General features: G+C 39.0%; 2 protein-coding genes across 5 annotated transcripts in view; both read right to left on the reverse strand.

The window, feature by feature from the left end:
- MCM10 (minichromosome maintenance 10 replication initiation factor) overlaps window positions 1–13,513 on the reverse strand; it is a 34,255-nt gene extending 20,742 nt beyond the window's left edge. The window contains exons 1-6 of one of the 2 annotated variants that reach the window (XM_084875838.1): window positions 13,363–13,513; window positions 10,744–10,832; window positions 7,785–8,123; window positions 6,904–7,005; window positions 6,623–6,760; window positions 1,020–1,191 (exon numbers count right to left, since the gene is read on the reverse strand). In XM_084875838.1, coding sequence (XP_084731964.1) covers window positions 1,020–1,191; window positions 6,623–6,760; window positions 6,904–7,005; window positions 7,785–8,123; window positions 10,744–10,750 — 758 coding nt within the window. In that variant the 5' untranslated portion in view covers window positions 10,751–10,832; window positions 13,363–13,513. Of the gene's footprint in view, window positions 1–1,019; window positions 1,192–6,622; window positions 6,764–6,903; window positions 7,006–7,784; window positions 8,124–10,743; window positions 10,833–13,362 lie in introns of both variants that reach the window. The other variant, XM_084875837.1, reaches the window with a different exon arrangement.
- A 2,678-nt stretch (window positions 13,514–16,191) lies between these two features.
- The window catches only part of OPTN (optineurin), a 62,965-nt gene continuing 53,560 nt past the window's right edge, over window positions 16,192–25,596 (reverse strand). Inside the window, exons 13-15 of one of the 3 annotated variants that reach the window (XR_014794343.1) lie at window positions 25,379–25,461; window positions 18,040–20,146; window positions 16,192–17,706 (exon numbers count right to left, since the gene is read on the reverse strand). Coding sequence is in view for 2 of the 3 variants with exons in the window: in XM_084876110.1 (XP_084732236.1) it covers window positions 20,019–20,146; window positions 25,379–25,461 (211 nt within the window). In the remaining variant the exon portion in view is untranslated. Of the gene's footprint in view, window positions 20,147–25,378; window positions 25,462–25,596 lie in introns of all 3 variants that reach the window. The other 2 variants (XM_084876109.1, XM_084876110.1) reach the window with 2 other exon arrangements.

Genomic DNA, 25,596 nt, shown 5'->3' on the forward strand with positions numbered 1-25,596 from the left:
CACATGGGAGTGGTGGTGGCAGGATAGGGAACCTGGGGCCACAGTGGAAGGGGCTGGGAAGGAGCAGAGAGAATGGGCCAAGACCTGCCCCTGTGCCCACCGCAGCCTTACGGCCCACAGTTCCTTTCTAGGTGCACAAATTTGTACACTGGGCTCCTAGTCTATATATATAAAAGCCTAAGTGACTGAACTTCTGATCAGTAGCTATGATGTCACTGACCACCAGGGGGCAGATGCTCAATGCACAAGCATGGAAGCATGGAACAGACTGATGAATCTCAGAGGGAAGGGGGGGCAGTAGGGCAGGAAGAGATTAACCAAAGATTTTATATGCATATTAGTGGCCCCCGGTGCAGAAGTAGGGGTCCCTCAGCCTAGCATGTGGGGGGATTGGGCTGAAACCAGCAGTCCGATATCCCCCCAGGAGTCCTGGATTCCGAAAAGGAGCAGGCCAGGCCAAAGGACCCTAACAGTGCATAAATCCGTGCACCGGGCTTCTAGTAGTAAATCCTGGGATTTATTTTTTAATTTTTTAATTTAATTTTATTTTTTTAATCCTGGGATTTAATCCTATTTTGATTGAATATCTTAGTTTTTCCACATAACAGATGCAAAGAATATAAATTTACCTTAAAAGTTATTAGGAAAAAAAAGAGCACAGCTATTTTCTTAACATCAATTACAAGATACTATTATCCTGGTTAAATTGTATGTATCTTTATGTATTTAAAAATAGTCTATCACTGCTTCTTTTTGTCAGTTTGATTAAATATAATTTCACATCTATCTATTTACCTATCTATCCATCCATTCAAACAAAGGTCTCCCTTAAATACTTCATATGCAAATGTACTGAATCACAACCAGTGCTCAATGCCAAGTTTTGTCAAGTTCCTGAGTTATTGGTTTTATGTAGATCTGCTGTACAAACACACTATTTCTAAAAGGCTCAGCCCTCAGTCAGGAGGACAAGGTATCTAGTGGGGCATGTGATCAGTGAGGGGCTGTCAGTTACTGACCTGAGCCTCAGGCCAGAGAAGGCTTCCACAGAGACTGGCTGAGCTGTGTCCCCAGAATTCCTGGCAGCCTCCACACCCTGATCTCTAGTCATCCAACTAGGTTTGTTCCCAGGAGTCATTCGGAGTGGCTGGGAAGGTGCACATACCATCTCTGAAGGTGAGCTTTTGTGCTCTAGAAAATTAACATAAAAATTAAGTGAAAAGAAAACCACACTGATAACTACAACATTTTTAAGAGTTGTTCTTTTTCTTATCCACCATACAATAATCAAATATTGAGAACAAAGGAAGCCTACAAGATCATTTCTGTACTACCCTCAAATCTTTGTAATGATGAAAATGTTTGATACTGGTGCTGTCTAATATGGCAGCCACTGATTACTTATAACTGACTGTTATTTCTAAGGAAATGAATGTCTAACTTAATTTAATAAAATTTAAATTTAAATAGTGACACGTAGCTAGTGACTGCTATATTAGTGCCAATTCCCAAACACTGTTCCTGACCTGGCCAGTGTGGCTCAGTTGTTAAGCATTGACCTATGAACCAGGATGTCAGTTTGATTCCTGGTCAGGACACATGCCTAGGCTGCAGACTCGATCCCTGGTAGGGATTGTGCAGGAGGCAGCCAAACAATGATTCTCTTTCATCATTGATGTTTCTATGTCTCTCCTCTCCTTTACTCTCTGAAATTAATATGTGTGTGTGTGTGTGTGTGTATATATATATATATATATATATATATATATATATACACACACACACACACACACAAAAATTAATATATATATAATTAATATATATAATTAATATATATATACACAAACCCAAAACACCTTTCTTCTACAAAGACATTTATTGAGTATTCACCACATATGGAGCACTGTGGTAGATTTTATGAGGGAGCAAGAGCCCTTCTACAGAATTCCACAATTAGTGGATATTTGTGCACAGATCAAATTCCACCTGAAGAAAACCCGAAGTTCTCTTTCCTTGTTTGTTTCACTTCATTTCAATCCATTCAATTTTGTTCGTGGGGTAAGGGGAATTGGGGAAGATCAAAGTATTATACTGACAAGGCTACTTTTCCTATTTTAGAAGTATTTTATAGTGCTCCTGAAGGTCAGAAAGTTTGAGTTTTTTCCTTAATAAAATATCACTTTCTCTTCAACCAGATTTTTATTTACCCTCAGAGAGACTTTGGATCACTGCTTCCAAACCAGGGCTAGGGCAACCCTGAACTTTAGAATCTCTAGAAATCATGTCCATGTCCCACCCCTCAAAACTGAATTCTGGAAGCTACCTAATGAAATACCTTAGTAATGCCAAAGGTCCTAAAGGGATGGACACTACTCATAAATAGATATGTAAAGCATAAATTTGTTGTCAAATAAATATGAACACTCAGAGGCTGCAACTATTCTTTACTATTGTCCCATATATCCATGCTATTCAAAAAGGGCCTTTTTAATCTCCTGTGGTCAAAAAAGTACTGCTTTCTCTCAGTTATGTTATCTACAGGCCATTTTATCTTCCAAAAAATAATCACTTTGGGCAAACTGAGGCAATACAAAATCAATAGAGAGCTTATAAACCACTTTCATTTTATTTTATTTATTTTTTTTTATTTTTTATTTTTTCTAAAATACACATAACATAAAATTTACTATGTTAACTATTTTTTTTTTTTTTAATATATTTTATTGATTTTTTTTTTTTTACCCCCTCCCTCCCTCCCACACATCCCCTCCCTCCCCAGAGTTTTGTGTCCATTGGTTGCACTTATATGCATGTATACAAGTCCTTCGGTTGATCTATTATCTCCCCCAGATCTTCCTCCCGTCCCCACTGTAACTTGACAGTCTACTTGTTGATATACTGTCTCTATATCTATCTTATGGTTCACCAGTTTATAATGTTCTTTATTATCCACAAATGAGTGAGGTCATGTGGTGTTTCTCTTTCATTGATTGGCTTATTTCACTCAGCATGATGTTCTCCAATTCCATCCAGGATGCTGCAAATGATGAGAAATCCTTCTTTTTTATGGCAGCATAGTATTCCATTGTGTAGATGTACCATAGTTTTTGGATCCAATCATCTGCTGACGGACACTTAGGCTGTTTCCAAATTCTGGCTATTGTAGATTGTGCTGCTATGAACATAGGGGTGCATATATCCTTTCTGATTGGTGTTTCAAGTTTCTTGGGATATATTCCTAGAAGTGGGATTACTGGGTCAAATGGGAGTTCCATTTTCAGTTTTTTGAGGAAACTCCACACTGTTCTCCACAGTGGTTGCACCAGTCTACATTCCCACCAGCAGTGCGCGAGGGTTCCCTTTTCTCCGCAACCTCGCCAACACTTGTCGTTTGTTGATTTGTTGATGTTGGCCATTCTGACAGGTGTGAGATGGTACCGCATTGTTGTTTTGATTTGCATCTCTCGGATAATTAGTGACTTTGAGCATGTTTTCATGTGCTTTTTGGCCTTCCTTCTGTCTTCTTTTGAAAATATTCTATTTAGGTCCATTGCCCATTTTTTAATTGGATCATTCATCTTCCTTTTATTTAGTTGTATAAGCTGTTTGTAGATGTTGGAGATTAAACCTTTATCAGTGGTAACATTTGCAAATATGTTCTCCCACACAGTGGGCTTTCTTGTTGTTTTGTTGATGGTTTCTTTTGCTGTAAAAAAGCTTTTTATTTTGATGTAGTCCCATTTGTTTATTTTCTCTTTAGCTTCCATTGCACTAGGGGTAGTATCAGTGAAGAAGTTTTTTTGGCATACGTCTGAGATTTTGTTGCCTGTGGATGCTTCAAGTATTTTTATGGTTTCCCGTCTGATGTTTAAGTCCTGTATCCATTTTGAGTTTATTTTTGTGTATGGTGTAAGTTGGTGATCTAGTTTCATTCTTTTGCATGTATCTGTCCAATTTTCCCAACACCATTTATTGAAGAGACTGTCTTGACTCCATTGTATATTAGTGCCTCCTTTGTCAAATATTAATTGAGCATATTGATTTGGGTTGATATCTGGGTTCTCGATTTGATTCCATTGATCTATATGTCTGTTTTTGTGCCAGTACCAGGCTGTTTTGAGAACAGTGGCTTTGTAATACAGTTTGAAGTCTGGTATTGAGATACCTCCTACTTTACTCTTCTTTCTCAGGATTGCTGTGGCTATTCGGGGTCTTTTATTGTTCCAAATGAACTTTTGGAGAGTTCTTTCTAGGTCAGTGAAATATGCCGTTAGTATTTTAATGGGGAGTGCATTGAACTTATAGATTGCTTTAGGAAGTATGGACATTTTGATGATGTTGATTCTACCAATCCATGAACATGGTATGTTCTTCCATCTGTTTACATCTTCCTCTATTTCTTTTTTCAGTGTCGTGTAGTTTTCCGCAAATAGGTCCTTTACTTCCTTAGTTAAGTTTATTCCTAGGTATCTTAATTTTTTTGGTGCGATCGTAAATGGAATTGCTTTTTTAGTCTCTGTTTCTATAAACTCACTGTTGGTGTATAGAAATGCCATAGATTTCTTGGTGTTAATTTTGTATCCTGCTACATTGCCAAATTCATTTATTAAGCCAATTAGTTTTTTAATGGAGTCTTTTGGGTTTTTTATATACAATATCATGTCGTCTGCAAATAAGGATAACTTTACTTCTTCTTTTCCAATTTGGATGCCTTTTATTTCCTCCTCTTGTCTAATTGCAATGGCTAGTACTTCCAGTACTATGTCAAAGAGGAGTGGCGATAGTGGGCATCCCTGTCTTGTTCCTGTTCTTAGAGGGAATGGTTTTAGTTTTTGCCCATTGAGTATGATGTTGGCTGTGGGTTTATTATATATAGCTTTTATTACGTTGAGGTATGATCCTTGTACTCCCACCTTGTTAAGAGTTTTTATCAGGAAAGGGTGTTGGATTTTATCAAATGCTTTTTCTGCATCAATTGATATGACTATATGATTTTTATCTTTCAACTTGTTTATGTGATGTATCACGTTTATTGATTTGCGGATATTGTACCAACCTTGCATTCCTGGTATAAATCCTACTTGGTCATGGTGTATGATCTTTGTGATGCTCTGCTGGAGCCGATTTGCTAGAATTTTGTTGAGGATTTTGGCATCTATGTTCATGAGGGATATTGGCCTGTAATTCTCTTTCATTGAGTTGTCTTTATCGGGTTTTGGTATTAGGGTGATGCTGGCTTCATAGAAGGAGTTTGGAAGTGTTCCTTCCTCTTGAATTTTTTGGAATAGTCTGAGGAGGATAGGTTTTAGTTCTTCCTTGAATGTTTGGTAAAACTCTCCTGTGAAGCCATCTGGCCCTGGGCTTTTGTTTGCTGGAAGCTTTTTGATGACTGTTTCAATTTCTTCCCAAGTCACTGGTCTATTGAGATTTTTAGATTCTTCCTGATTGAGTTTTGGAAGTTTGTATTTTTCTAGGAATATGTCCATTTCCTCCAGGTTGTTCAGTTTGTTGGAATAGAGTTGTTCGTAGTATTTTGTAACAATCCGTTGTATTTTGGTGGGGTCTGTTGTTATTTCACCTCTTTCATTTCTGATTTTGTTTATTTGGGTCCTCTCTCTTTGTTTCTTGGTTAGCCTGGCTAGAGGTCCATCTATCTTGTTTATTCTTTCAAAGAACCAGCTCTTGGTTTTGTTGATCTTATGTATTGTTTTTTTGGTCTCTATGTCGTTTATCTCTGCTCTGATTTTTGTTATTTCCTTCCTTCTGCTTACACTGGGTTTTTCTTGTTGCTCCTTTTCTAACTCTTTGAGTTGTAGAGTTAGATCATCTGTTACTGTTTTTTCTAGTTTTTTGCAATAGGCTTGTAAGGATATGAACTTCCCTCTCAAAACTGCTTTTGCTGTGTCCCAAAGATTTTGGATTGTTGTGCTTTCATTGTCATTTGTTTCCAGGATGTTTTTAATTTCTTCCTTGATTTCTCTGGTAACCCAGTCCTTGTTTAATAGCAAGCTGTTTAGTCTCCATGTGTTTGATTTCATTGGATTATTTTTATTGTAGTTAATTTCCAGTTTTATGCCATTATGGTCTGAGATAAACCACTTTCATTTTATTGTGTGTGTGTATATATATGTGTGTGTGTGCGCTGAAATAGGCTTTGATTTGAATACTATTCCAAACTACTGGCAAAGAAAATTTTTCTAAAGAAGGACCTTCTAATTTAATACAACCTAACTTTAAATAAAACCTGATTACTTTATAATAGAACCTGACAAGTCAATCTGACAAGTCAAAATACTAAATCTCTAGATTGCTAGCATGAGATCCAGTGGTTAATTTTTAGTATCAACTATAAGATTACAGAGTTAAAAAAAAAAAAAAAAATTCAACCAGGAAGTGTTTAGTACTTACCTACTCTCTACCTAAAAAATTTCTAAGCACTTTGATATGTGGAGAAATAGTACATAATAGAGCATATGGTTCCAATTTCCAAGAAACTTTTCTCAGGGGGCAGATGAAGCAGACACACACACACACACACACACACACACACACACACACGTGTCAAAATATATTTTCAACAGAATCAGAGTAGTGAGAAACCAGGAGGCCTTAAGTACTTCACCTGCAGGTGAAACTTTTGGTGTCCGAGCCACTCTCTTGGTTTTTGGTAGAGGAGGGACATCAAGCTCTGCAGAAAAGCATGTCGACTCCTGAATTCTCCGAACTTTCTTCTCCTTAAGAGGGGGGCGTGGAGACTTCTCTACTTGATTAAAAGTAAAAGAAATTAGTAATGAAAGTTTAGAAAGGGGCTCAGGAGCAGTTTTACCAGGAATTGGATGCAGAAATGCTTTAATTTCTTAATATAAGAAATGCATACTATTATTAGAATTACAGTCTGATTACCAGATTTCTGTGGACAGGCTGGACTTGTAGGCTGTTTAATTGTTGCCATTTTTAGCTGCTCTTGTAAGGACTTCATTTGCTCTTGCAACTTCCTTAACTCATCTAGGGGGAAAAAATAATGACTTAAGAAGCAAACCAGAAGAAATATTATACATGACAAAAGTCCTGGAATTATTTTTGGTGTCCACCCATCTTCCTCCCAAACCTCGAGACCCACAATATAATAATCACATACTAAGAACTCAATTAACTTTTACACTTCGAAGGGGTCCCTTGAGAGAAATAAACTTATTTCCAGTAATTAAGCCTCTAATACCAAAGCTACTTATGAATTTACACTACTGACAGATATCATAGATAACTATCTACAGTTAAGTTTTTAGGAATCAAAACATTAATATCACAGAATATCATAATACAACAAATGCTTGGTCCTGTATCAGAAGAAACTGCCAACCACAAAATTTTATTATAATTTTAAAATATATGAGAAGATGCCAGAAATAAGAAAAATACACTCCTCTAAGCTTCTGTTCAGAAATGGTCTCCTGCTTAAATAGAATGTGCAATAGCTTTTATAGTCTGTGTCTGCACTATTTGCATATAAATTCCAAAGTAATTTTTTCGTAATAAGTATAAAAAGTGTTAGAGTCACCCTGTGAAGGACCAACTATAGCTGGCTGTCCCTGATACCTATAACCGTTGTTGGTTGGCTATCACTACTTTGTGTGCTGAAATGCTAGCCTTAAATGTTTGATATAATAATTCAGACAATTGTTTTTACAAAGTCATTTATCTCCACTCTTGACTCAACAGTTATCTTAATGAAAACTGTCAGACTGGTGGTCTTCTAGTCTAGAGAAAGCAAGTAGTTAGGGCACCTTGTAACTCTTGGTTAGTTTTCCCTTGATTGGAAGTAGGAGCAGGGAGGGCTTTGTTTTCAATTGATTGTAATACAGGAACTTCTTCATCTGATAAGTCCTCCATATCTCCAAAGAGAGTAGCCAAATTCTCTTTTTGGTCTTGAGTCTTTTCCACTTCACCATCATCCACCTCCTCTGTGTAAGATTCACCGTCACCGTCAGCATCGAAGAGCTCATCAAATGTATCAGGTTTACCATCATCCTGGGTGGAAGGGTGGCTCTCTTCTGAATGATAATCCAAGGCTGACTCATTCTCTTCCAGTAGTGAGGTCAGCAGAGACAATTCATCTTCACCCACTAGGGGAAAAAGAAGAAAAAGGAGAGAAAATAAGCCTACCTGAGAAGAACTGCTAATGAAAACATAGTTAATTAAAACATTTAACATTCATAATGCAATTAAAATGACTATAAATTTAACCAATTGTCCTGGTATAATCACTAGTCTTATCTTCGCCTTCTCTCTTCCTAAGGGCTTCTTGGAGGGCTCTGGGCTAAGGAAGAAGGGGTTAATATCTGCTTAATAATCACATTGGGCCAGTCACTAGGCTAGATCTTTCCCCCTACACGACATCAGCTAAGGAGACAACTTCCTGCTATCAACTTCAACCCACAAGGGTGTAACTGAAAAACACACTAAATGTACACTGAGTGGCCAGATTATTATGATCTCTGAATGCATAATAATCTGGCCACTCAGTGTGAGTGTGTGTGTGTGTGTGTGTGTGTATATGTGTGTGTGTATTAGAGGCCTGGTACATGAATTCATGCATGGGTGGGGTCTGGCCAGCCTGGTCAGGGGGAGGGGACATGGGTGGTTGGCTGACCTGCATGCTGGTTGAACTCCTGGTTGAGGGGACAATTTGCATTTTAGCCTTTTCTTATATAGGATATACAATGACTTACCAGATTATTATGTGTTCAGAGATCATAATAATCTAGCCAGTCAGGGTATACTACCAAGAACAAATAGGCACTCAGTAGTGCTTAAAAATCCCCACATTTTCCTAATAATTGCTTTGCTAGTTTCTAACCACTCAGCCTCTTCTCAAACCTCTGATGTCCATCCTCCATCTTTACTTTTAGCTGATCTTGTCTCACACTTAAAAAGAAAGAAAAGGAAGCAATCAGATTCCATCATCTTTCACTATTAAACCTGAACATATATTCTCTGCTTTTCCTCCTATGAAAATGGATGAAGTGTCTAGTCCTATTTATGGCCAGTTCCTTCATTTATTAACTAGAATCCATTATTCCCAGCTTTCCAAGAACTGTCTCCCACATCACCAATTTTTCCATTTTCTGGAGCATTTCTTTCAGCATACAAACTCATTCCAGTCTCCCATACTATCAACTACTAGATATTTTTCTACTTGCTTGTTTGTTATCTTGTTCTCTCTACTAGAATGTAACTAGGAATGTTGTTCAGGAAACTCTAGTACCAGGAAACATTTTGATTTCATTTACACTGGATCAAACTGTGAGGCCATGCCAACCAAATGAGATTTTATTAGCTACAATGACTTCTTAGAGATAGCATATCCATTCACCACTTATTTTCCTGACCTTCTCATAGCAAAAAAAAATACTCTGTATTACATAAATGCCCTGTAGGTAATTTGATGATTTTAGGAAATAAGAAACGATTATACTAATGGTGCAATCAATTTCACATAATATCACAGTGTGAATTTCAACAACACTGAGTTATACTTAAAAAAAAGACAATGTATAATAAACTTGGATTTAAAAAAATACAGTTTCAGACAATGAGCTCAATTATACAACTAGAAAAAGAATGAATTTTATTTGTTACTAGAGGCCCGCTGCAAGAATTCGTACATGGGTAAGGTCTGGATGGCCTGCCCCGAATCAGGCTGGGCTGGGCTGGCCAGGGGGAAGGGCCTCGGGTGGCTGGCTGGCCGTCCCTGTCCCCTGGTCAAACTCCCGGTTGAGGGGACAATTTGCACATTAGCCTTTTATGTAAGATCACCTCTTCACACATTCCTGCAAAATACAAAACCAGAAAGGACTATAATAATTTAAGACAGAGCTAGACTAAAACCACATCAACAGATTTCTTTTACTTATAGATTTTAGAGACAGAGGGCAGAAGAGAAGGAGGGAAGGAGAGAGACTGGGAGAGGGAGAGGGAGGAGCGATGGAAAGAGAGAGAGAAGAAAAACACATTAATTTGTCGATCTATTATTTATGCATTGATTGGTTGATTCTTCTATGTGCCTCTGCCCGGGGATCAAACCTGTAATCTTAGTGTATGAGATTGACACTCTAACCAAGTGAACGACCCAGCCAGGGCTCGACAGACTTCAATATTAAATGTGAACTCTGAGACTGCCTGGGTTCAAATCCCTGCTCTGACATTGGTCTTTCTGTTTCTAAAACACAGTTCCTATGAAGATTATGTTAGTTAATATAATTAAGGATCCTTTAGCAGAACTTGGCACATTGTAAGTGCATGCCTGCTATCAGTAATAAACCCTGCCTGATTAAAACAAGTAACATTCAGCCGAGACCGGTTTGGCTCAATGGATAGAGTGTCGGCTTGGGGACTGAAGGGACCCGGGTTCGATTCCGGTCAATGGCATGTACTTTGGTTGCGGGCATATCCCCAGTAGGGGGTGTGCAAGAGGCAGCTGATCGATGACTCTCTCTCATCAATGTTTCTAACTCTCTATCTCTCTCACTTCCTCTCTGTACAAAATCAATAAAATATATTTAAAAAAACCAAAAAAAAACCAAAAAAAAAAAAAGTAACATTCAGTGACTAAAGTGATCCCCTCAAGACAACATTTGAGGGTGGGGAGCTATTTTCACTATTTTGTGAGTAGGGTAAATAACAAATCCACAAAGGACGATTTGCTAAAAACAAAAGAAAATTAAGAAAACTGCCAGGACTTACCTTCCATGTTGCCTAGGGAACAGTGGTGACAGTGAACTTCAAAGGCGGACCAGGTGCTCAGGAAATGACAGTAATGCAGAATCGTGGCTCTGTGAAACCATTATTAGATAAGTCACCCTTGGTTCTCTCTTGCACACACTGCCCATCTAAAAAGTTCAGAATCCTACAATTCCTAGGGACTCTAATCCTAGAATTCATTGGGAATCTGACCATTTCTCCCCTCTACCGCCAACACCATCTTCCTCCTAGTATGGAAGAAGTCTCCTTTTTGTCTTTTTTTGCAAACTATGATTGTAGAAATTCAGGTGAGGTACAGAGGAGTGTGATACTAGATCACATGGATGAAACAAATTGTAAACAGTATTATTGTGCTACCTATTGGAAAATCTGCTGGATTGCACGCTCCTTGAGAGTTTAGAAAGCGGAAACTATCTTCTTCATTTCTATAACCAACCACCCTTTGCACCCAAACCCATGCCATTTCCTCACCCTCCTATCTAGGACCATCTGACAAGTGCTATGGTTCTTATCCCCACAATATGGCTCAAATTTTCCCCTTCTCCCAAATTTTACTGCCAAAAGCCTAGTCCAAGCTACTAGCAATCTTTTGCCCCAATTACTGCATTAGTGTCCTGAATTGGTCTCTTTAGCCTTCTGTAATCTAGTTTTGATACAATAGAAATAGTAACCCTTTCTTTCCTTATAAATCTTTTAGAAACCTAAGTCTAATAGTGGTATTCCTTTAATAAAAAGCCTACCTAATAAAAGAGTAATATGCAAATTAACCATCATTCCGCTACACCCACAAGCCATGCCCACCACCAATCAAAGCAAGTATGCAAATTAACCCCAACCAAGATGGCTGTGGCCACAGAGAGCAGAAGAGAGGCTTGGGTTTCCCCAGCAATAGAGGAAGCCAAGCTTCTGCAGCCCTGGTGGGCTTAGGCCTCCACTCAAGGCTACAAAGTTTCAATTATAGAAGGTAAACAAATCCAAACAGAAATGGTGGCAGCCACAGAGTGAGCAGGGGGCTTGGCTCCACTCCAGGCTACAAAGTTTCAATTGTAGAAGGTAAATAAACCCCAGATACAAGGGGCTCTGCTTGGGTTGCAAGGGGGCATGGCCAGCCTGCAAACCACCACAGGCCCCTTGCCCACGCCACCCCACACCCAAAGGAACCCTCACTCTGATCTGGGACACCCTTCAGGGCAAACCAGCTGGCCCACACACATGCACCAGGTCTATCCTATCTAATAAAAGAGTAATATGCAGATTGACCATCACTCCAACACACAAGCTGGCTGCCCTCATGTGGTCAAAGATCTGCCCCCATGTGGACACAAGATGGCCACCATAAGATGGCCAGCAGGGGAGGGCAGTTGGGAGGCACCAGGCCTTCAAGAGAGGGCAGTTGAGAGGGACCAGGTCTGTAAGGGAGGGCAGTTAGAGGTGATTAACCCTGCAGGGGAGGGCACTTAGGGGAGACCAGGTAGGCAGAGGAGGGAAGTTGGGGGCAAACGGGCTGGCAGGGGAGCAGTTAGACATCAATTAGGCTGGCATGGGAGTGGTTAGGAGGTGATCAGGCTGGCAGGCAGAAGTGGTTAGGGGCAATCAGGAAGGCAGGCAGGCGAGCAGTTGGGAGCCAGTAGTCCTGGATTGTGAGAGGGATGTCCGACTGCTCATTTAGACCCGATTTCAGTAGGATTGGGTTAAACAGGCCCTTGAGGGGTCCCAGTTGGAGAGGGTGCAGGCTGGGCTGAGGGACACCCTCTCCCCACCCTGAGCACGAATTTCATGCACCGGGCCTCTAGTTCTTTAATAACCTTCCACTGCTCTTAGAAAAAATTTTACAAAGCCAGTGAGGCAATGAATACTCTCTACTACTTCCTCCTCTTTTCTGCGGGTCCACTGCACTCCACACTACCCACCCCAAACCTGTGCCAGCAAGACTCGCCTGCATTGGACCTCTTGAACACAAATGTGCTCTCAGGCCCGGGCCCTAGGGAAAGTTCTCCCCTCGCTCCTTCACAACTGCAGCTCAACTACCCAGTTTTCTAAGCCTTCCCACCACCCTCTCAGCAACCCTTCTCCTGACTGCACTGCTCTACCGTGTACTTGCTTTATCCTCTGTAGACTGCAGGCGTCACGGGGCGTGAGTCATGAGTGTTTGGAGCTCCGTACCTGGTACGTACTCAACATTTACTATTATGACTTTTAAGAATGAACAAATAAGAGAAGTCCAAACGGCATGCACCTGGCAAGCGTTTTAAAGGTTACTTGAAAGAAAGAAAACACTGGTCCCTTAACTAAGGTGACCAGGCGTCCCGATTTTTAACAATTTATCCCGTGGCGTTTTAAAGCAGTTCCTATTTGATTCTTTCCCAAAATCGGGACTGTTTTAAAACGCCGAGAGACAAACTGTTAAAAATCGCGACTGTCCCGCCAAAGGCGTTCGTCTGGTCACCTTACTAAAGTCAATGGCACCTCGGACGTGCTCCGCAAAGGCTCAGGCCCGGACCTCCCGGTCGCGCCCTCCCGCGGCCGCCGCCGCCGCCGCCGCCGCCGCCCCCAACACCCGAGCGCCCGCGGGCTCCGCGCTCGCGCTCCCGGAGCTCTCACCTCCAGCACAGGCGCGCGTGGCGGGACGTCTCTCCCGCCGCCCGAGAGCCACTCACACGCCCAGGCCGGGCAGCCCACCCGGTCCGGTCCGTGCCCCTTCCCTTCCCACAGCCGGGCCCGCCAAAATTCTAACTCGGCTCCACCCGGTCTCTGACGTCAGACGCACGCCGCCGAGAGGTGAGCTGATTGGCTGCGTCAGAGCCCTTGGAGGAAACGACTGGGGAGGAGGGGCCAAGGGGTGGGAGGAAACGGTCCGTACGTAGAGCGGCCTGATTGGTTCACGTGACCTGCGTCCTCTTTGTTGGGGGCAAGGAACTTCCGGTCGGTCAAGTCCTGGGCACCTTTAGGTAAAACAAAGTGTTTACCTAAAGGTGCCCAGGACTTGAAGTGTAAGTATTTTCGGGTGGTATTTTTACATGAGGTCAGAACTCGGTTCCTAACACTCCCCGGGCTTGTGTGTCATCCAATGCTGAGCCTCATCTTCTCTTTCTATTGCTTCAGGTATAGAAAGTGTTGGACAAAGACGTGATCCATATTCTAGGAGTTTACAGTCTAATTTGGTAGATATGATATATGGGTAATTAACATAAAGCGATTAATGAGTACCAATCTTGCGGAAGAGGAGGCAACAAAGGAGACGAGCGAGAAACATTAAAATAAGTATGTAAAACGAATAATGTGGATGATAAACTCCAGGTCAAGAATTTTTTTAAATTTATTTTTATAAAAAGACCGTGTTTGAGCAGGGAGAGGAGCAGTTAGATGTATAGGGAAAAGGGGTGGCTACCTGCTTAGACTCTAGTCAATTAAGACTAAGATTTTTAACTGCCACATACTAACTGCAACCTTGGGTAAATTAACCTCTCAGAACCTCAACTTAATCATCAGCGAAGTGAATTAGTAATAGATATTTTATAGGGCATTGTGAGGATTGAGAAAATTTTGAAAATACACATACAGTATTCTTATACTTTATTTTGTTTTCTTGTTAATCCTCACCTGAGGATATTTTTTTCCATTGCTTTTTAGAGAGTGGAAGGATAGGAGAAGGGAAGGAGGCGGGGGGGGGGGGGGGGGGGGACAGAGAAGAGAAGAGAAGAGAAGAGAGAGAGAGAGATTGGGATCCATGTGAGAGAGACTTTGATTGGTTGCCTCCCACAGGCATCCCAGGTTTCCCAACTGGGGCAGGGATGGGACCTGCACGCAGTTACAGTGCCCTTGACCAGGAATCAAACCTGCAGTGCCTGGGACCAGGCATCATTCACTTTGCAACACTGGCTAGGGCATTAGTACTTTATAGGCTTTGCTAAGGTAGACTGAGCTAACAGACAGGTACCCGGGAACTGGATGACCAGAAACTGAAGGCAGAGAAGCACATTAGAAAATTGCCCTAGTCCCAGACTATAAGAGTTGAAGGGGAGGGACAAATAGGAAACGTTATGAAGGAAAACCTGTCTGCTTTAGTAACTGACCAAAGGGAAGTTACTTTTGGCAGGAAAAGGAGAGAACAGTGGCCATGTTGGCAATACCCAGGAGAAACTGGCAGAGTTATAGAAATGGACTAGAAGTCTAAAGGAATTTATCTCTTCCCCTTGTTTTGGACAGGGGAAAAGATGATAAATTTAGATGGTGGAGATGTTCTGGAGATTTCAGCAAGTGCCTTTAGATTTGTGATTAAGCCAGAGGGACATAGGGCTTCAAGTATAGGGTTTGGGATGGTTTAGTGAATACAGTTGAGTTATCTAAAGTAGAGTTCTCTAAAGCAGAATATCTGAGAATGTTTACTGGGTTAATGTACCAGATACTTAAATCAATTCTTCCACTCTTAGGCCCAGTAGAAGGCAATGCTATTCAAAATCAGAAAATCAGACCTTCTATTGGGAGAAATATCCACTTTTCACAGCTCCACCTTCCCACCTCCCTGTAGAAATCAGTTTACATTTGCCTTCACATCTGCCAAGCTGTATGGTGCAGAACTCTCTAGAGACTCATCCCAAACTTGAATTTGTCCAACACACTGACAAAGACCCTGTACTGAGAAAAATGTTACCCTTGATCAGAGACAACCCTCTACTTAGAGATGAATGCCCCTACTAAGAAAGGGGAAAACCCAAGCTACTTAATATTCATAATAGAATATTGTCTTTGCTACTCAAATAAATGTCTACTGATTTCAACCAATCTAGAGGTTACTTTAAACAGCAGAGTATGATATTTTACAAAGGAAAGCCAATAAAAAACACTATCCTTGGTTGTTTCAATGAGCTCATTAAAATGTTCAACTCTTCTTGGTTGTGTTGGATTAATAACTACAATATATATTTTACATATGTGAAATACCTATACAAGATTATAGCTCCATATATTTAAAGAACAAAATTGCTACATAAATCTCTCTGTTCATTGAGAGCTTCTTAATTAATATTTTGTATTATACTTTACATCTTTGCAATTACTTAGCTAGAAAAAAGTAACACTCAGCAATGACCAAATTTTCATAGCAAGAGTATGTAATTTCAATAATTTTTAAATGACGTACTATGTAAGTCAAAGGATGCCAAAGAGTGTTAAATTATTTCTACGTTTTATTTGCCTTTCGTAGCAAAGTAGTTTGGGTACCTTTTGTTGCTCCATTAAAATATTTGAATATCAGTTCATATCTTGATTTCTGATGATGGCAAAATAAATTTGACATTTCATTAAAGGCAATTCCAAGTTAGCCCTTTTATTATAGGTCAGATGGAAGTGTTAGCCAGTCTTCACAAGATTTTATGATGCATACAATATATTTTATTGTATCTGTGTTCATATTAAATAATCAGTTCAAAGTTATTTTTCTCATTTTTTACAAAATAATGCTTTATTTTTTTTTTAGAACAATTATAGGATTACAGAAAAATTGAGTGGAAAGAATATAGAGAGTTCTCATATCGTCCCTTCAACACATAATTTCCCATTATTAACATCTTGTATTAGTATGGGACATTTATTATAATTGTACATTATTACAATATTGATACATTATTATTAACCTAAGTTCATAGTTTACATTAGGGCCCACTCTGTATGTTATACATTCATGCAGAATAGTTTAACTGCCCTAAAACTCTTTTGTGCTCTTACCTATTCACCCCTTCTTCCCAACCCCCAATGTTTGACAACCACTAATCCTTTTACTGTCTCTATAGTTTAGCCTTTTCAAGAATGTTATATAGTTGGAATCATACAGTATGTAACCTCTTCAGATTGGCTTCTTTCACTTAGCAATATGCATTTAAGGTTCCTCCTTAAACTATGTCTTTCCATGGTTTCATAGCTCATTTCTTTTTAGCACTGAATAATATTCCATTGTCTGGATGTACCACAGTTTATCCTTTTACCTATTGAAAGGCATCTTGGTTGCTTTCAAGTTTTGGCAATTATGAGAAAAGCTATTATAAACATTAATGTGCAAGTTTTGTGTGGAAATAACTTTTCAGTTCATTTAGGTAAATGCCAAGGATTGCATGCCTGGTTCCCCAAGAAAATGCCAAACTGTCTTCCAAAGTACTATTTTACATTTCCACCAACAATAAATGAGTTCCTGTTGTTCCATATCCTTGCCAGCACTTGGTGTTGTTATTGTTTTGTATTTTAGCCATTTAATAAGTGTGTGGTAGTATCTTGTTTTAAACTGCAATTCCCTAATAACATATAATATTGAGCATCTTTTCATATGCTTATTAGCCTTCTGTATATTTTCTTTGGTGAGGTAACTGCTTTTTTCCCCCCCATTTAAAAAATTGGGTTGTTTTATTACTTATGAGTCTTGAGAGTTCTTTGTATATTTTGGAAAATAGTCCTTCATCAGATATCTGTTTTATAAAGATCTATTCCCAGTCTGTGGCTTAAGTTAGTTTTTGTAGAAGGTGTAAGTCTGTATAGATTCATTTTTTTTTTCTTTTGCACACAGTTGTGCCAGCACCATTTGTTAAAAATACTATCCTTTCTCCATAAATTTGCTTTTTCTTCTCTGTTAAAGACTAGTGATCTCTCTGCATCTATTACTGGGCTTGCTATTCTGTTCCTTTGATATATTTGTCTATTCTTTCACCAATATCATGCTTCTTGATTGTTATAGCTTTATACTATTTCTTGAACTCTGGTAGTGTCCTCCAATTTTATTCTCCTGCGTTGGCCATTCTGAGTCTTTTGCCTCTGTATAAATTTTATAATCAGCTTGTTGATATCTACAAGATAACTCATTGAAATTTTGATTGGGATCATGTGGAATCTATAGATCAGGGTGGGAAGAACTGACATCTCAATACTGAGTCTCCCTTTATGTGAACGTGGAATATCTTTCTACTTAGTTCTTTGAGTTTTTTCATCAGATCTTGTACATATTTTATTATATTTATACCTATCTCACGTTTTGGTGCTAATATAAATGTTATTCTGCTTTTTAATTTCAAGTTTCAAGTGTTCATTCCTGGTGATATTAGTAATTTATGTCTTATATTTTCAGTTAACCTGCCTAGAGGTTTGCCAATTTTATAGATAATTTCAGATAACCAGTTTTTGGTCTTACTGATTTTTCTCTATTGATTTTCTGGTTTCAATTTAACTGATTTTTGCCCTAATTTTTTAAAATTTATTTTCTTCTGCCCCCCCCCCTTTTTTTTGAGTTTAATTTACCATTCTTTTTCTAGTTAAAGTGGAAGCTTAGATTATTGATTTTAGATCTTTCCTCTTTTCTATATAGGCATTCGATGCTATAGGTTTCCTGCTAAGCATTGCTTTTGCTTCATTCCTCAAATATTTTAATATTTCATTCTTCAAATATTTTAATTTTATTTGTCTAATTTTCTTTTGAGACTTCCTCAACCCGTGTTCTATATACAGGTGTGTTATTGAATCTCCAGGTGTTTAGAGGATTTCTAGGTATGAGTTGTGACCAACTTAATATTTTATTTGAACAAAGTAAAAGAATATCCCCCAAAATTTAAATGTAAAACCATTTGGTTTGCTTTCCTATTTAAAATAATATAGAAATCTATTTTCTGCAGTATAAAATTGTAGGGGAAAAATTAAACTAGAAGCCTTAAGCAAGAAATTAAAAGTAAAATTTTCATAGTTAATTTTAGAAATGTTTTTAAACAAACATTCTCCCTGGGATGAAGTGGGATTATCTTTTAATCTAAATTGCTATTGAATTTGTACAGTGTGCTCTTTTGGCATGAAGACATAATAAACTATTTTGATTTCTCTTTGATTTCCTGTTTGATTCCATATGTGTGGGTATTTATGTGGATTAAATCAAGTTTGTTTAGGAGAGATTCTTATGACAAAGTCAAACAGAGGATATATTTTAATTTTCTCTTAAATGTTATAGGCTCTAAATACATAGGTATTGTTTACTTTTATGGCAGGCCCAGTATTAGTTAATAACTGTAGGTTCACAAAATATGGCACATCCCTATATTTTCACCTCCTTAGCTAGAACACTTTCTAATTCATACAACACATACTGGTCTCTAGTAAAGGGATTTGCTTATATTTATAGAATTAGCAAAACAGATCTGAATCAAGCAATAAGCTTATATGAAGCTGAATCTAGAAAATGCATCCTATGAAATTAGCTAATCACATTCGAACAATGTGAAAGATGCATAAGCAAAATTTTATTTTCCAATAACTTTTTTGTGATTGTGATTATATAGCCTAATCGAGAATGAAGAAATAGTGGTTCTTTTTAGAAATGAATAAACTTTCTACTGTACAAGTCCATATACCTGCAGCACAATGAAAGGATAAAGATGACTTCCTTGCACTGTGATTATATCAAATCCAGTGAACCTAAAGTATTCACTTCATCTAGGCCAAAAAACTTCCTTTTATCCTGATGACCAAGTAAAAGCTCACAGTGCTTATATGAAAAAAGCCACATTTTAACTTTGGTACAACTGTGGCTGCAATAAAACTACAACATACACATATATACACAACCCAAATTGGTTTGTCTTAAATGGACGAAGAAATGTAATAATTTATTTCACAAATACTTCAGAGATATTTTTCTTGAAGAAATCTGTGACCACTTCTTTTTCCTGCCTATTTAAAAGGTACTTAAAGTTTATCAGTAATACTTCTTCCATATAATTACATTTAACTATGTCCCATGATGTCATACCCTCATTAACTAGATCAGGGGGTCTTCAAACTTTTTAAAGTGGGGGCCAGATCACGGTCCCTCAGAGAGCTGGAGGGCCGGACTATATGAACTACTAATCCCTACTGTAACACCTTGGCTGCGCTCACTGCCCAAAAAACCTGGCGGGCAGGATCAGACTCCCCTGGGGGCTGCATGTGGCCTGCGGGCCGTAGTTTGAAGACCCCTGAACTAGATGAACAAATAGTTCAGTGCTCACCTAAACTGAACATTTAAAGAAATGACTCTATTATCAGAAGAATGGTATGTTAAGAATTCTATCTTGAGATTTTATGGAAATCCTCACAAAAAATGTCCTATATGGAACATACTGGTTTTCTTTCTCCTAAAACAAACATAATGAGCCAAAATATTTGAGTGAAAACAAATAACACAAAAGTAGAACTCTTGGAGGAAAGAAATCTGACATTTACCAGCGGTTTGGGGGGAGGTGAAATGTCAACACTTAGATGATGCAGTCCATGACATGAATTTGTAATGTATCTATGTCAGGCAGGACTTCTCCACACTTGGGGCAAGAATGAATTGGTATATTTTGCTGCTGCTGTTGCTGCCAGTTCCTATCATCAGCTCCTGAGAATAAACATTAAGTGAAATATTATTCCATTCCTTCCATGTTACAAGCAGTCTTATTTGATGGATTTTAAGAACAGATGATTAATTTTAACATCAGTTGAACATTATAATCTGTACCTAGTAGGAAGTGAATCCAGGTCATTTTTGTGTTTTACTGAAGTAATCTACACACACACACACACACACACACACACACACACAAAATCTCCAAAAGTAGTACCTGCTTTCTATTATTTTAAGATTTAGGGTTTATTCTGGGTTTTAGGTACATGAAAATACATGGTTTTATTTCTAGATGCCAGGAAATAGGTGCTGTAGTAAAAACGGGAATGTTTGAGAGAAGAAAGAGATAGATGAGGATATAAGCTGAAGAGATGTGGAGAAAATGATGAGAGCATGGAGAGGTGGCATCCTAGAACAGTATGTATCTTCTTAGAAGCAAAGACAGTAATTGTGTTCATCCAGCAGATGCTTTTGAGTACCGTGTGATATGGAAGAGAAGGATACAGATATGAAGGGGGTGAGACAAGAAAAGTGACAGCGTGGCATGGGAGGGGGGTGCCGTGGCTGTGTCATGCACGAGGCAGTTTAGTGGGAAGACCAAGGCACCTGGCTCAGAATGCTCTGCGCACAGGCCACCCCAGTGAGGTGATCCTACTTGAGAGGAGGCCTAAGGATGAATAAGGGTTACCCAGGTAAAGTAAGTGAGGAGAAAGAATTGAAGAATTATTTCCCCCAATTTTAGAATGGGTCTGAGATTCGAGCCTAAATCAAAGAATGCTTGAAATCAGCATTCACTCTAGGTAGGTACCACATGAGTAAACTGTGATCAGTGCTAGAAATGATTTCTGGCTCCCGGGGCATCTCCTTCATCTGACCTTTCTGGACAAATGCAAACCATTTTGGTTTTGTTGCGTCTCCACACAGATCTCCAGAATTCATTCAATTTCTCAAGTATTTGTTTTTTTTTGGAGGATAACAGTGGAGGTAACCTTTAACATGGCTTTTTGCTTCTGAGCATACTTGAATTGAATAACTTGAGACAATTATTATATGTAGTTTGTGTTTAGCAAACTTTAGAATTACACTTGAATAGAAATATTGATTCTAAGACATGATTTCTAAAGCAGGAAGATTTCTCCCCCTTTTATTGAATTTATTGGATGACACTGGTCAACAAAATCATATAGGTTTCAGATGCACAATTCCACAACACACCATCTGTACACTATATGGTGTGTCCAGCAGCCCTCTCACCCTCAAAACTCTTCCCCTGCCACTTCTACACCCCACTCTGGCAATCCCCACACTGTTGTCCCTGTAACAGGGAGCTTTCTGATGGTATCATTGTCCTACATTAGGGAATCAGTAAACTTTTTATCTAAAGGGCCAGAGAATAAATACAGGGTGGGGCAAAAGTAAGTTTATACTTGTTCAAATGGAAAATAATACAATAATTAAGAAATAATAATACAAGAATAAATTGTTTCACATACAACTATAAACCTACTTTTGTTCCACCCTATATTTTAGACTTTGCATATGATATAATTTCTGTCCTAGCTACTCAACTCTGTTGCCATAGACAGTAAGTCAACAAAAATGCATGACTATGTTCCAATAAAACTTTATTTATTAAAACAGGGCAGATTTGGCCTGTGAACTGCAGTTTGTCAAACCCTGCTCTAGAGAGCAACTAGCCAATCTCAGGGACTGTTGACTTTTCATTTAAAGCTCCATTGCATTGAAGTGTGCCTTTTTTTTTTTTTTTTTTTTTTTTTTTTGACCGGCCTATGTTTAAAGACTCAGACTTGGGATTATGGGTTCCCTCTACCTCCTGGCTCTTCACTGTAAAATAAGCTTAGTCAGTTTTCATTATTCACACATTACACCCATTTCAGCCTTTGCCCTTTCATTCTCATACTGAACTTATCTAAATCCTAGCTTAAAGGTCAAGCTTATAGTCACATCTTTCAAAGCCTATCTCAACTTGTCCCGCCCTAAGTGATCATCCTTTCTTCTTATCTTTAGCAGTATTATTTCTATTACTGAAGTATTATCTTGTATTATGCATTCATCTTTCTATGCGCACATCCTGTCTCTCCAACTAGACCATGAGCCCTCACGGATCTGAAAATGACTTATGCCTATTTGTTTCCTTGTGTTCAGACAGTGACCTAGACCAGAATAGACACTTAAATGGCTGCTGCTGCTGCTGAAATATACTGAGCGGGGCTCCATTTAAGGCAGCTTTGTTAGAAAATGAAAAAGAAAAAAAAATCCTAAGACATCTTATCTCTGGAATATTGTTTTTTATAAAACAAAATAAATTTTATTAGGAATAAATTTACACTTTGTGATGATTTTTAGATTATACATGTAAACCAAAGAGTGACCAATTCTTGTTTCAATTATTTTTCTTTTTAATGTAAATAAGCATTTGTCTTATATAGTTACGATGAATGGAAATCATCCCTTAAAAATCCAGGAGCAAGAGATCACCCTTTTTGACTCAAAGCAAGTGTGTAGATACTTCTGGATATGAGGTATATTGATGTTACTAGGATATTTAAAATTAGGTTAGAGAAAATGCATAGCAGTGCTCAAGTGGGTAGATGCAGCTTTCAGAGACGAACATAACTTTACACACTGATGCTAAAAATGCCTGAGGCTATTATTTATGCCAGTTCACCTGATGCTACCTCTGCCCCATTAGCCTATTTTTTTTTCTTGTAAAAGAATTTTGGTGGTGGTGGTAGGGGGACTAGGAGGAGATGGAGGGTAAAAGGGGTACTCAGAGACCCTTCCCCAAGATTTAACATTTAACTATACATACTAATATTACTTCCTTGCTGCTAATAACATTGTGATCTAGATCCATTTCAATAGTGAAAGGAACAGACTTATCCAGCGTTAAGAAAGAATTTAAAGAAATTTCACAGTTTTATGTGAAATTTATGATGACATCCTAAACCCAGAGTGTTCTTACTGGCATTATATTAACTTTTCTTCTTGTCATGTAAGTCTTTGATCCTTTGTTTTTTGTTTTTTTTAAAAAAATATATATTTTATTGATATTTTACAGAGAGGAAGGGAGAGGAATAGAGAGCTAGAAACATTGATGAGAAAGAAACATCGACCAGTCACCTCCTGCACAATCCCCACTGGGGATGCGCCTGCAACCACGGTACATGCCCTTGACCGGAATCGAACCTGGGACCGTTCAGTCCACAGGCCAACGCTTTATCCACTGAGCCAAACCGATTTTGGCAGTCTTTGATCCTTTGAGTGTTATTTTTACTAGTGTATTAAAACCATATAATAAACATAGCCTCTTTTAATAAGTTCCATGATCAATTTCATTCAGGAAATTAAAATCTGGATGTAGTATATAATTAACGACAATATTTCATGCAGTACCATGTAGGGTTATGAGACAGATAACCTTGGATTCCATGAGGCTCACATAGCCTTTGGTTCGATGGTCCAGTTCTGCCCCTAATTCACCTTGTGATCCTGAATAATTTAACCTTGCCTTCTGTACGGTAGTGATGATCTATATCTGATAGAAATTTGTGAGGGTTACATGAAATAATGTATATGAATGAAAAGATCAGCACAGGGACTACTCATAGAAAACTCTCAATAAATGGTAATAGGTGGTGGTGAAGATATAAATTTTGAGAGAACTCCCTTGCAGACCTGGTCCTTCTCAAATGCCCTCCCCTGCTGGCCATTTGTGGTGGCCATCTTGTGTCCACTTAGGGGCAGGATCTTTGACCACATGGGGGCTGCCAGCTTGTGTGTTGGAGTGATGGTCAATCTGCATATTACTCTTTTATTAGATAGGATAGAGATCTGGTACATGGCGGGGGGTGGAGGGGGAGGGAGGGGACTGGCTGGTTTGCCCTGAAGGGTGTCCTGGATCAGGGTGTTCTGGATCAGGGTGGGGGTTTCCTTGGGGTGTGGGGTGGACTGGGCGAGGGGCCTGTGGTAGTTTGCAGGCTGGTGACCCAAGCTGAAGGCCCTGGTATCTGGAATTTATTTACCTTCTACAATTGAAACATTGTAGCCTTGAGTGGAGGCCTAGGCCCGCTAGGGTGTATAGAAAGCTTGGCTTCTGTTGCCAGAGAAACCCAAGCCTCTCTCAACTGCTCTCTGTGGCTGCAGCCATCTTGGTTGGTGTTAATTTACATACTTACTCTGATTGGCTGGTGGGCGTGGCTGGTGGGTGTGGCTTGAGCGGAGTAATGGTTAATTTCCATATTACTCTTTTATTAGGTAGAATTATTATAGATAACAGGTAAGTCCTAAAACAGGTATAAAGTACTTTGGAAATTAAGGAGGGAGAGGTCACTTTTTGTTGGTATCATAAAGCTGACAGTTGAAATGGTTTTTTTACCCTTTGCTCTCCGCTGTCCCCTCTCAGGGGACATCGGAATTCTAGCATATCACTCGGATGTCCCCTCTCAGGGGACATTGCAGTTTATTAGTGATTACGGGGAATTGAGTTAATTCAACGCACGTTTCCGCCGTTAGCGTCGAGTACCTGGTAGCCAATGTCCAGAATGGTTCGGAATGCAAAGGGTTAAGTTGGGATAAGAGTTCACTGGAGAGACTGGAGGAATACAAGGATACGAGGAGAGGGCATCTACATGAAGAACACTTTATAAACAAGTATATGTAGGTATACAAGTTTATGGCAAGTTCAAGGAACAAGGAATGATTTAGTTGGCTAATTTCTGTAGGGCACTGGTTGGCAAACTCATTAGTCAACAGAGCCAAATATCAACAGTACAACGATTGAAATTTCTTTTGAGAGACCAATTTTTTAAAATTAAACTTCTTCTAATGCCAATTCTTCAAAATAGACTCGCCCGGGCCATGGTATTTTGTGGAAGAGTCATACTCAAGGGGCCAAAGAGCTGCATGTGGCTCTCGAGCAGCAGTTTGCTGGCCATGGCTGTAGGGGAATGCAGTGAGAGAAGGCTTAAAAGTCTGGCTATGCTAGGCCTTAACTGTAGGCTTGAAGAGTCTGGTCTGGATTCAATGGGTAATGGGTAGAGAGAAGAATACTATGGAAATAGGCTGATGTGTACTATATTTTTTGGTAGCTTGATTTGAAATCCATTATATATGATGAAGAGGAACTTTTTTTTTTTTCAAGTATCTTCTTTAAGGATAGTTATTCCCTGGTTTCCTGAAAGCTTAGAATCACACATGACTCACCTCTTTGAACAAGGTAGTCCTGTTGGTCAGGGTCACTGGTTCTGGCTCCATGACGGTTCTGCATTTCCATCAAGGACTGCCTACTGGGATTAAAAGCAATACTCTATGATATGTTCTAAAATCCTGAAACATGACAACATTAAGAACACATTTAGTAGAAGTATGAGAAAAAAAAAGAGCTGAACTGTATACAATGCCAAGGTGCATAGAAACCAGAA

This window comes from Pipistrellus hanaki, assembly GCF_964339955.1.
Source record: "Pipistrellus hanaki genome assembly, chromosome: 1".
Lineage (NCBI taxonomy): Eukaryota > Metazoa > Chordata > Mammalia > Chiroptera > Vespertilionidae > Pipistrellus > Pipistrellus hanaki.